Raw genomic sequence first — 13,284 nt, 5'->3', positions numbered from 1 at the left:
TGCTTGTTAGTTGCACGTTTACGTAATGACTATAAGGCTCACATACTTAGAACATTCACCAGTACTGCTAATGAGATTTTAATGCAACATTTTGGTTTACTTGAAAATACATTCTGGATTTAAAGTACTTTCTGTGGAATTAATGATGACTTAGCATTTAGTTTCTTTGACAGCTACACGATTATATCACGACGCTACTAATGAGTGACAATTTACAATGTTGTTTTTGCGGTGTATCTGTTTTATATCCGCACAGTTTTTCTGACTTCTTCTGGAAAGCAAAACATGTTTTAGTAGTAACTTTTGTGGTATAGCTACAATGAGACTGCCTTTTCCGTAGCACAACAATACGTTACAGCACAGTACTTTCCTCATCACGGCAATAAGTGTAATAACTAAGACATTTATACGCAAAGCATTTCACTTTTGTGTATTATGAGGTAAGTACATTGACTTCTGCAGAACTTAGCTTTCGGAGGACGATAACTACGACACTTCCACACAGATTATGTTGCAACAAGACGCACATTTAGCGCTACAGTACACGTATTTGAGTGATTAATTTTGTACTTGAAACATTTATTTTTAAAGATTTTTGAATTACAAAGAAAGTTTTCCATGATACATTTCATTCCATTGCTGTAATCTGTAACACCTGAGGGTATAATTACATTTATCCTCAGGGGGGTACACGCTTACTTTGTGTACCATGTGTGTGGCAACCACAAGGAACCCTAGCTAATATGGTATTTGCTTATACAACTTTACACATCGGTACCATATTTCTCTAACACACAAATTACACAGCTATCTGATCATTTAACTGAGAGATAAACATTTTTTTACTACATCAGTGACACATGTTTACGCAATACATAGTTGGGTAACTTCACACTTATGAAACTGTATTTTGTCTGTACTTTGTAAACTGTTCATATTTTTTCGGAATCATTGTGATACTATGAGAGCTTTGAATGATGTATTTGGAATGGATTCATGATTTTAAAAGTACGTTTGAGGTAGATGACGCTATTGAAATGAGCATAGAATTTTTTTTAGGTTTTGAAATTATTGGAGGAAGCTACGACGATTTTGAGATTTGACTGAGGTGTTATGATGTTATTATTACGACGACGATGCGTACTATGCTGTTGAGATATGTTTACGATCAATAAGATGTTGCTACCGTATATGAGGAATAAGAAGTATGTTGGAAACCAAGAATCGTACTTTAAGAGTTATGAAATGTGCGTAAATGCGTGACTGTATCACAATGCTGACGAATATTTTATTTGGACACTTATATTCATAGGATTTTCTTTCTACAGATTTGCAACGCTAATTCTTGACCTGTGAAATATTTTTATGTGAGACTGTCACTGTAACGGAAACTGGTGTCGTAAATATTTCCGTAAGAAAGTTAAGTGACCACCTGCACGTAATGCGTCGTGGGCAGGCAGCTGTGTCAAACACCTGGAGAACAAGCCATTAGGGTGTGCCTTTCCGGAAGCACAGGTAGAAAAAAAAAGAAAAAAGGCAGGCCTTTATCCTCGCCATTGGCATTCCTTTAGAGAAAATATTGCAAATGCGACACCCTCATTACTTCCATTAACCTTGCTATTGACATTCCTTTGTAGAAAGCATCGCAAATATTACACGCTCATTACCTGAAAACATATGATTACTCGTACTTTGTGCTAATTACTGCAATGCTTATGAATTGATGGGAAATATTCGTACATCTGCACACCTGATTATGACAAGTGTCTTTCTACGAGAGTTGAGAGCTACTGACTTACGAAATGCCACATGACTATTGAATGATATTTTTATGCTTTGCTTTTCGTAGTTGCTTATTTCACTTGATATCTGGTTTCCAGCTGTGTTGCAGCATTGCTTTTATAAAATAAAATGCATTTGCTAATGTGAACACTTTCTGTCAACAGATCTATTAAATAATTATTTTATGATCCACATTCTTTAAAAAAGGAGCACTTGGAAAGGAAAGGACAATAAGAAGGAACTAGTAACAGTAACACATAATTTTCTTTTCAAGTACATGGTAATATTTCTTTTTACAATCAGTTGTTGTGGTGCACCACTTTAATTACATATATATTAAGATGTGAATATACATTTCCCTTATCTGCATTGTTGTTTTTACTGTAATATTTTTTCTGCTTGAGCTTTGTCATGTATAGATATAAGTTTAATATTTTTTATATTTTTTATATTTGCTGCTGCTGTTTGCCAGGCATAGTGCTACTGAATTTTAAATTGTGTTACTCTGTTAAGCTAATTTTACTACTGACTTATTTTTCTTGTTACTGTACATTGGCTCATATTAGTTGTAATGTTACATCGCTTGGTAATTTATATTTACTGTAGCTTGCTTTGCAATTTTCCATTTTTTTTGCATTGCTGTTTGTGTTAATTTGTTATGTGCTGCTGCATTGCCTCGTCCCTTAGTTTAGTATCTGAGCTCAGTAGATTTAAGTTAGCTTAAGAAGAGACTATATAAGAAACTAACTATTATAAATTTATAAGAAATGCATTGAGAAGCTATCAGAAAATGGTCTGGCAAAATAAAAAGGATACTGTACAGTGGAGAAAAACTATTATTGACAGAGGATGTGAACAGAATACAGAAAGCAGAGAGAAAAACTATTTTTGACAGAGGATGTGAACGAAATACAGAAGGCAGGCTTAGATAGGACTTTTGGGAATAATGATGAATGAAGGGAGATCTCCAAGAAGCAAAGAAAGTTTTGTTTGCAAATACTGCAATGAAACAAACCCTGTCCTTTCCCTTTTGTGTTATCCCACTATATGTTTGTGTACCCTTGTGTATTTGTTTTCTTCCTGCCTCTGTGTACTGTTTCATAGAACTTTTTTCTCTTCTAATACTAAGTTACATTCACTATGATGAGGAATACTGTTATCCTCAAATACAATTGGCATTAATAATGTGTTATTTACTTTGTAAAGATGTTTAGACATTATTTATTCTGTTTTGTGTTAATGCTCATGTGTGAAGTTGATGTTTCGAAAGTTATTCTGATCTTTTATGTATGTACTCATGTCATAATTCCTGTAACACTGACGTATATGTCTATTTCTATTCTTTTGTAACGCCTGTTTTACTGCAAATGTTATCTGTATTGTTATGTCCTTTAATGATGTATTTTGTACCTTTGTAATTTTATTTTCATGTTGTAAATTTATAATTGTATAGACACCAGTTCTTCAAATTAAGTTACATTTCACTGCACACATTTCTGTTGGTCATAGTATACGGACAATATGTGAGAAGTTGGGACTGTTAGTGTTTGCACGTGTGTTACTAATTCAGCAAGGGACTGGATAACAGCATTGCTGGTTCTAAGGACATGTCAAACAAATTTTTTGTGAGTGGACAAGTGGTGGTTGATGGACTTGCTATATTCTCCGCAAGACTCTTCGATGGTGATTGTGCACCTGCACAGTCGCAACAGATGGCTGCTGGCCGTCTCTTCAAGGACTACAGTGGGTCTACATCTTTGATGATCCATCAATACCATTATTTCTACAAGGACTGCAGTGGGTCTGCACCTCTGGTGGCCCACCAATACCGTAATCCCTACCAGGACTACAGTGGATCTGCTCTGTGATGACCTACCTACCAATATTCTTCAAAACTTCGAATGACTCTGCTGTGGGTTTGCTCTGTTGTGACCCATTACTTGTCTGCATGTCGAGAGTCAGCACTGTCTTTCCGTTGGAAGGACAACATTACTTCTTCAAGACTGCATGGAAATCCACTACTTCCGTGTGCATTTTCTTCTACTGCTCAGACTTTGAGAAAAACACTACTATTTTACCGTAATGAGCGATCAGGGCTGTCTTTATGGACTGTGAGAAAATTTGAGCTTTTGACCAACATTGTATCAATAAGTGTGTGCATTCTGTGAGAAAATTTGAGCTTTTGACCAACATTGTATCAATAAGTCTTTGTTATTGTAATTATGAAAAATTTTTTCAAATCTGTATTGGCCACTGCCCAAGCCAATTTGTAAAATTTTTTTGTGGGGAGCATGGGGGCTATGTAAGTAGGCTGTTTAGGTTTTTTATTGGTAACGCCACCTCTGTATGAAAATCACTGGCTGTGCTGTGTGCAGTCTGTGGCTGCTTTGCATTGTTGTAATACTCGCCATTGTAGTGTTAGGCAGCTGGCTGTGAACAGCGCGTAGCGTTGGGCAGTTGGAGGTGAGCCGCCAGCAGTGGTGGATGTGGGGAGAGAGATGGCGGAGTTTTGAAATTTGTCATGAACTGCTATATTTATATATGATGATATCAAGGTAAATACATTGTTTGTTCTCTATTAATATCTTTCATTTGCTAACTATCCCTATCAGTAGTTAGTGCCTTCCATAGTTTGAATCTTTTATTTAGCTGGCAGTAGTGGCGCTCGCTGTATTGCAGTAGCTTGAGCAGCGAAGATTTTTGTGAGGTAAGTGATTTGTGAAAGGTATAGTTTAATGTTAGTCAGGGCCATTCTTTTGTAGGGAATTTTGAAAGTCAGATTGCGTTGCGCTAAAAATATTGTGTGTCAGGTTAAGCACAGTCGTGTATAATTGTTCAAAGGGGACATTTCATAATATAAATGGAAATGTCGCGTAGCTAGGGCCTTCCTCTGGGTAGACTGTTGTGAATGTACGAATGGTAACACAAGTGCAGCCTGTGTATCAATTGGCACAACTATTTGTTTGATTAAAGCTAGTTTCTGTTAGGCAGCTTTGCTAACATGATTTGCCACAGTACAAACACAACCAGGGCCAAGACTTTGAATTTTCAGAAATTTAGATATTACATTATTTAATTCTAACATTTATAGGCGTTAATTGTTATATTTCATTCATCGTTTGAACCACAGCTTGTTTAAAGGGCGAGAGAGACTTTTAAGTATTATTGTTTTGTGCAAATGGAATAAGAACAGTTGGACGGTGTAATATTTGGCGATGTACAGTGGAAACACTATAAAAAAATAAACAAGTACTTTGGAGGTTTTTGGTGCAACACACACACGAGCACGCACGAAGACACAAACATATGCTATCTGCACTAAATATGAGGGTGAAGTATAATTACTTACCAGTGGATATTTGTGATTGAAAGATGGAAATGTGATTCCTAAAAGTGGTCAGTTTGAATGGTACAAATTTAAAAACTTTATAAGAGAAGATTCCAACAAAGAAATTTATTTAATGTCATAATAGCCTTAGGCGATTCAGTGTGTATACACCGTGGGGTGACGACAAACACGGCAGACGGTGAGTGTAAACAGAGGAAGAGAGCGAAAGAACGCGGATTAAGCACACGAAAGGTATATATGACAGCACAATAGATGACGCGGATTAAGCACGTTTGATTTGACTGGAACAAATTGGCTTATTGGTAGAGGAAAGATAATTACTATAACGATATGATAAGAGAGAAATTACATGTAAATATAGTGTTATGAAGAAGTTAGTTTTTGTTTATGTGAACAAAAACACAATGAAGTCATACAACGAAGTTTCGGGTGGTGGCTGGTGTAGTAACTAAGGTCCATATTAGGGATTTTTTTTGTGCACTACTGCGAAAAATATATGCATATTTGGGGAGAAGTAAATAATTCCTACTTCATTATGGCGGCCCATTGCATCTGAAGTTGGGTGTTGCGCGAAAGTTTCAATGTGCCTTTTTTTATATGAGAGCAGGACAGATAATTCCTTACCTCGGCGTCTGGCTTCCCGAGATTAGTTTTCATCCCTTGAATTCACGGTTTATGAGGGTCATAAAATTCAAGTTCTCAAACTCAATTTAGATTTCGTGAACGGGTTACAGACATAAATATGACAGAAAAGTTTCTGCAAAAAGCAAGCTACGATTTATTGACTGTGTAGAGACTTTTGTCTTTACGTAGTTAGTTACAGTCCTTGTAGAAATTAAATCCGTTCGTCATTTGAAAGAGGCAAATTATACATTATAAGAACACTTGTTGTTACGTCACTTGTATTGAGAATTTGCTCATCGGTTTTTTTATTGACGCAGACTTGTCAGTGTCCCATCCCTTTTAGTGTAAAACATCACTAAGTTCGACAATCTATCCTGACAGACAGAGTTGCGTAAGAATTTTTTGATTCTTTCCAGTGTTAGAAAACACCTTTCTACTTCGACTGACGTCATGGGAATTTTGAGAATGAGCTTCAACAGCTTAGAATATTCCCTACATTATTGGTTATCAGACAAACAGCACGAGACAATGGTTTAAATTTTTTTGCTAGCTAGATAGAACGAAGTAGTTTCAGCTTATCGAGAAACGTATACACTGGGCACACTCCCTTTAAAATTGCCTCAGAAAACTTAGAATAGTACAGGGGGGACTTTCCTGAAAGAAACAGAGGTGAAGTGATAGGATATCCTGAGAAACTAAAACTATATTTAATCTCAGATTATAGCATCGTAAATTCCTTTGCTTCTCTTTTCGCATCAGTCTTGTCCCAGTTAGGCAACTGAGAAATTTATAGTTTCCTTACTAGAAATGATGTCAGTTTCTTTTCAACTTTTGATGGTATTTATTTCAAATGCTATGATGGGTTTGATGACAACTACGTTTCATGATGATCCATTAAGGTCAGTTCAGAGGAACCACACAAATGGATACAGTTTATGTTTATTATCAGTAAATTCTTCTCTATACTCACTGATTTTCCTTTTACAGACACTATCCAGTAGTTCAGCTACGTTGGCAGTTCCAAAGGAGCCAGTCGTAAAAATTTTCGTATGTGAACAGATGAAGATGGCTGCTTTTTCATTTTGATATTGGTATTCATATGATTTACGTCCCAGTCTCCCATTTTCGTCCACTAGGGTTCCACATCAAACAGCTGGAATGGCGAACTGTTTTTATGAATAAGTATTATAAATGGCCTCCTAAGCTGTCGATTTCCTGTATTAATATTTTTCACAATATTTAAAACTGGTAACGGTCATCAGTCCCTTTACAGCAAGATTCTCCTTACCAGAAAAGTGGGAAATTGTAAATTATTTATGCTGTTCATTTCCACTCGCACTCCACAAACGAGAAACTATATGATGCTCTAGTACTCACTATCCAGAGCATACCAGACCAATGGCGTTGCTGCAGTGGCAAGACCGGTTCCCGTCAGATCACCGAAGTTAAGCGCTGTCGGGCTGCGCTAGCACTTGGATGGGTGACCTTCCGGTTTGCCGAATGTTATTGGCAAACGGGGTGCACTCAGCCCTTGTAAGGCAAACTGAGGAGCCACTTGATTGAGAAGTAGCGGCTCCGGCCACGAAAACTGACATACGAGCCTTGAGAACGGTGTGCTGACTACATGCACTTCCATATCAACATCCAGTGACACGTGTGGTCTGAGGATGACAAGGCAGCCGGTCGATACCATTGGGCCTTCCAAGGCCTGTTTCGGACTTAGAGTAGCTTAGAGCGTACCAGATACATCGACGCATAGAAAACTGTGGTATGAAGAACCGAAACACTCGATCCCTTGAAACGCCACAACATCTATAAATAAGATTCTTAGAAATATTATTGACACTAGCGGCAAACTAAACACTACAGCTGCAGTAGCACCAACAATTACAATATTCTAGCCACTTTTCCAATTGTCACAATGTTAGGACTAAATCTGATAAGATAGCTGTACTACGATCAACAAAAATATAAAATTTAGTTATGCTGATAAAAAAAAAAACTTTCCAGCTAATTTCTACCCTCAAAGCAAATTTGTGAACGAAACCAAATTATTATGGTTTCTGTTGAAATATTAATATTGATAATACTGTAGTTGGGGAATGGCCTACCCAAGCGATGTGAATAGCAAATTAAAGTTGCGGGAGGAGAGTATCTGGAAATGTTTCTACAGAGAATTCTTTTTCATTCTTTTTGAATTTAATGGCTTTCGGGACGTGCCCATACAGCCGTGTCAACAGTGGAATGTCATACGAACGTAAGGACAACAAAGCGTCCATTCGCCAAGTTACGGAAATCCCCGATCCAGCCGGTAAACAAACAGGGGCCACTCCAGTTACTAATCCGCCGCGCTGATCCGCAGCTACTATGTAGGGCAGGCCGGGAGTTCGCACGCAGACTCCTACATGTGACGTCCCTGGTGAGCATCATTCCTGCTGCTACGGATAGGCCTCGACTAGTGTCTAGAGTCGGTCGCGCTTAGCAAGCCCTCTGAGTTTCCTTAAAGCCCGGCAGTGTTTTTGGGTTCGATAGGAGGCATTAGGACGTAGGACGACCGTAAGTAGCTATCTGTTACGCATTTCGTAGTACGTATTTGGCTTCCACCGGCCGGAGCGGTTCTAGGCGCTACAGTCTGGAACCGCGCGACCGCTACGGTCGGAGGTTCGAATCATGGATGTGTGTGATGTCCTTAGGTTAGTTAGGTTTAAGTAGTTCTAGGTTCCAGGGGACTGATGACCTCAGAAAATAAGTCCCATAGTGCTCAGAGCCATTTGAACCATTTTTTGGCTTCCTAAACGAAAGAAAAAGACATACGGATAGACAAAGTGTAAAACTGTTGTAAGTTGCGCAACACTGCAACAGTCATTTCTATTTCACTAACTCGGTTCTAGAACTAATGGTATTCATTTATTTCGATATTCCCTGTCTGCTACAATCTTATTATGAAAACTTAAACAGTATCCATGGCTTACGGATCATCTTACAGAATCGAAAAGAAACTTGTTCATCTGTAAGCAATTTATAACGTCAAAGGTGAAAAACATGTAAAACATTGTAATTAATGAATAAATAATGTAACTGAAGAGAGATTTAGTTATACTGAAGTTTGGATCAGAATTTTGCATTCTGTTCCACAGAATCCATTCAACGAAATTTTCCCCCAACTATTATTAATCCATCTGTGTCTAGTAGTGACAACTAATCGCTACTGCTCCTTCCTCTAAACGAACCAAATACGGGAAATTGCTTTCTTGAGTGAAGGTACTTGTCGCACCAGGATTCGAATCAGAAAATCTGTCTTCCGCGGACGCTGTTTTTACTGGTTGATTATCCCAGCCCCAATCACGACTGTCCACCATATCTCCAGTTTGGCCAGTACCGTTCTTCGGAATTTATGAGTTACAACATGCTGAATACCCACTCGGCAATAAGCTTCTGCGCATTACCTGCAGTCATGACAGCAGCCTCATTGATACTCACATCTCTGAGACGAGCGCTCGCAGCTTGCAGACGCCTGTCCCCAGGACCCACGGATACTGCTGCCAGTACACGCTCACCTCGTTGGGCAGACCTGAAACCATGGTAAATTTCTTTTACTATCGTTACCGGCGGCTGCAGGTCGGGCGAAAATACACAGGTGTGCAAAACAAAGGAAATAAGTAATGGTTCAAATGGCTCTGAGCACTATGGGACTCAACTGCTGTGGTCATAAGTCCCCTAGAACTTAGAACTACTTAAACCTAACTAACCTAAGGACATCACACACACATCCATGCCCGAGGCAGGACTAGAACCTGCGACCGTAGCAGTCGTGCGGTTCCAGACTGCAGCGCCTTTAACCGCTCGGCCACTCCGGCCGGCAAATAAGTAATGTCGCATATGTCACTGTGAAGGAACACTACTACATGAAACTTAGACTACACCTAGAAATAACTGCAATGTTGTAGTAGAGAAGGTAACTGTTAGAAAAGCGCAATGACACGAAAAAAGATGATACTTTTATTTAAAGACATTAATGACAATGAAGTCACGGCGAGAATTCTGGACGTACTCTTCTTGTGACAGTTGTGAAGATGTAATGCACCGAGGAACAGTGTCAATAATGATAGTTTTGGTGGCCCAGGTATTATGGTCTACGGAAGGATAATGTCGTAATAGGGAACTGACCTCCAATCTTTGAACAGGGTACACTAACCAGACAATCTTATTATGACACTAGATTCCTTCCCCACGTGCGCCATTTCAATGGTGCATTCGACCTTTATCTAATGTTTGTGGAGGACAATACGCGACCGCATAGAATGTAGCGGATAGCGAAGCTCTTAGAACGAAAGGACATTCGGCAAATGGAAAGGGCCTGCCCATTTCCCCGACTAACTGCGGAGTAACATAGCTTAGTGAAACTTGGACGATACCCAAAAAAGAACTGCTATAGTAAAGTGGACAACGTAACTGATGGAACTACGCAAAGACCGACCGTTGTGGCCGAGCGGTTCTAGGCGCTTCAGTCTGGAACCGCGCGACCGCTACGGTTGAAGTTTCGAATCCTGCCTCGGGCATGGATGTGTGTGATGTCCGTAGGTTAGTTAGGTTTAAATAGTTCCAAGTTCTAGGGGACTGATGACCTCAGATGTTAAGTCCTGTACTGCTGAGAGCCATTTTAACCATCTGAACTACGCAATGAGAGCGAGAGAAAAGACACTTTTACTTAAACACAAACAATGGAATCACCGCTGTTCCTTTCGTACAATGGGCGCTACAAAAGCCGGGAACTGACTGTTAATAGGGTGTATGAACAAAACAGACTGCAGTGCATGTCCTGCAACGTGTTCCCACTCTGGCCACAAGATTGGTAAATAGTTCCTGTGGTAGGGCACTCATTCCACAGTCCCAGCTGAGTGCTAGACAACTGCTAGATGGTCATTGATGCATGTGGAAGTGCTACGCTACATCTCCCCAACAAATACCACATTTGCTCGGTGGTACGAGGACTACTCGGAAAGTAAGGCCTGATCAGTCGCGAAATGGAAACTACAGTGAAAATCGAAAAACGTTTTATTTGCAACAGTTTACTATATCTTCCAGCTACTTCTCTATACAGTCCCCGCCGAGACTTAGACATTTATCATAGTGTTGTACCAACTTTCCAATACACTTGTCATTGAGGGCAGCTGGATGTGCTTTGCGCCAATTCTCTACAGTGGTATACAGCTCACTGTCTGTACCAAAATTTTGTCGTCCTAGCCAGCACTTCATGTGAGCATAGATCTACATCTACCTCTACGTGATTACTCTGCTATTCACAATAAAGTGCCTAGCAGAGGGTTCCATGAGCCACCTTCAAGCTGTCTCTCTACCGTTCCACTCTCTAACAGCGCGCTGGGAAAACGAGCACTTAAATTTTTCTGTGCGAGCCCTGATTTCTCTTATTTTATTATGATGGTCATTTCCTCCTATGTAGATGGTTGCCAACAGAATGTTTTCACAATCAGAGGAGAAAACTGGCGATTGCAATTTCATGAGAAGATCCCGTCGCAACGAAAAACGCCTTTGTTTTAATGATCGCCACTCCAACTCACGTATCATGTCTGTGCACCATCTCCCCTATTTCGTGATAGTACAAAACGAGCTGCCCTTCCTTGACCTTTTTCGATGTCATCCGTCAGTCCCACCTCACGCTGATCCCTCACCCCACAGCAGTACTCCAGGACAGGGCAGACAAGTATGGTGTAAGCAGTCTCTTTAGTAGATCTGCTGCATCTTCTAAGTGCTCTGCCAATGAATTGCAGTTTTTGGTCTGCTCTACCCACACAACATTACCTATGTAATCGTTCCAGTTTATATTATTTATAAAGGTAATCCCTAAGTATTTAGTTGAATCTACAGACCTCAGGTTTGTGTGACTTATCGCGTAATCGAAATTTAGCGGATTTCTTTTAGTATTCACGCGAATAACCACACATTTTTCTTTATTTGGGGTCAATTTCCACTTTTAGTACCATACAGATATCGTATCCAAATCATTTTACGATTAGTTTCGGTCCTCTGATGACTTTACAAGACGGTAAATGACTATCATCTGTAAATAGTGGAAGAGGGCTATTCAGATTGTCTCCTGTGTCGTTAATATAGATCAGGAACAACAGTGGGCCTATAACACTTCCTTGGAGAACGCCAGATATAACTTCTGCTTTACTCGATGACATTCCGTCTATTACTACGAGCTGTGACATTTCTGACAGGAAATCACTAATCCGTTCGCACAACTGACGCGATATTCCTTAGGTACGCACTTTGGTTAGAATACTCTTGTGAGGAACGGTTTCGAAAGATGAACGTCAGACGTAGCCAAGGCGTTTTCGGTGAGTGGTCAAATACTTCCCACAGGAAACGCTGCAGGAGGGTCCTCATTGCCCCTGCTGTGTGAAACCGAGAACTGTCATGTAGACGGAATGGATTACAGATAAGTTATGTGGGGTTGCATGAAATCAGGCGAAACCTCACAGTGGCTACTAATACTTAGCGGAGACGCAATTATTCTAGGTATTTTTGCGAACTTATTGTGTATTCAAAACTGCAAATAGCGACATGACGCATTCATCATGTGTACTAGAGCCACTGCTCAATACATGTGTGCATAGATTCAGCATATTTCCACAGTCATTTCCATTTTGCTACCTATCGGGCCTTACTTTCCGAAAAGACCTTGTACCACCGATCAGTGTGGCATGCGTTGGGGAGATGAATTGTAGCACATCCACTTGCATCAACAAGCCTTATCATGCTGTGGGTAGCATGGGAGCACGTTGCGGAGCATGCATTGCCGTCCATTTTGATCGTATGTCCTATAAAGGACCACGTGCCGCCACTTGTAATGTCCGTGGTATCTTAGCGAATAGCGTTGATTTCATTGTTACTGTAGGCTTTTAGAAAAAGCGTAATTTCTGACGGTCTCATTGCGTATGTCGATAAGCTACATTTTCAACTTTACTACAGTAGTTCATTCTCAGTACGGTCCGCATTTCATTGAGGTACATTACTTCGCAATGTCCCGTAATGTTACAGTTATTTTCGTTCTTCCCGTTTGCACGCCAGTAAACTTCTCCCTGAAAGGTCCCAAATCCAAAACAAGTGAATCAATGTGCGCTCATACTATAAAATACGCTTCATTAAGAGATCAGGAGTCCTCCATGACATTTGTTGTTGTTGTTGTGGTCTTCAGTCCTGAGACTGGTTTGATGCAGCTGTCCTTGCTACCCTATCCTGTGCAAGCTTCTTCATCTCCCAGTACTTACTGCAGCCTACATCCTTCTGAATCTGCTTAGTGTATTCACCTGTTGGTCTCCCTCTACGATCTTTACCCTCCACGCTTCCCTCCAGTGTAAATTGGTGATCCCTTGATGCCTCAGAACATGTCCTACCAACCGGTCCCTTCTTCTCGTCAAGTTGTGCCACAAATCCCAATTCTATTCACTACCTCCTCATTACTTATGTGATCTACCCATCTAATTTTCAGCATTCTTCTGTAG

General features: G+C 40.0%; 1 protein-coding gene across 1 annotated transcript in view; it reads right to left on the bottom strand.

Annotated features, from left to right (window-relative positions):
• Positions 1-13,284, bottom strand: part of LOC124622584 (neuropeptides capa receptor-like) — a 1,063,621-nt gene that overhangs the window by 138,565 nt on the left and 911,772 nt on the right. The window contains exon 3 of the mRNA XM_047148332.1: positions 9,236-9,326. Within this exon, the coding sequence (XP_047004288.1) occupies positions 9,236-9,326 (91 nt within the window). The remainder of the gene's footprint in view (positions 1-9,235; positions 9,327-13,284) is intronic.

This window comes from Schistocerca americana, chromosome 7 (assembly GCF_021461395.2).
Source record: "Schistocerca americana isolate TAMUIC-IGC-003095 chromosome 7, iqSchAmer2.1, whole genome shotgun sequence".
Classification (NCBI taxonomy): Eukaryota; Metazoa; Arthropoda; class Insecta; order Orthoptera; family Acrididae; genus Schistocerca; species Schistocerca americana.
Note: the sequence above shows the minus strand (reverse complement) of the source record. Positions and strands in the feature narration are given on the sequence as shown.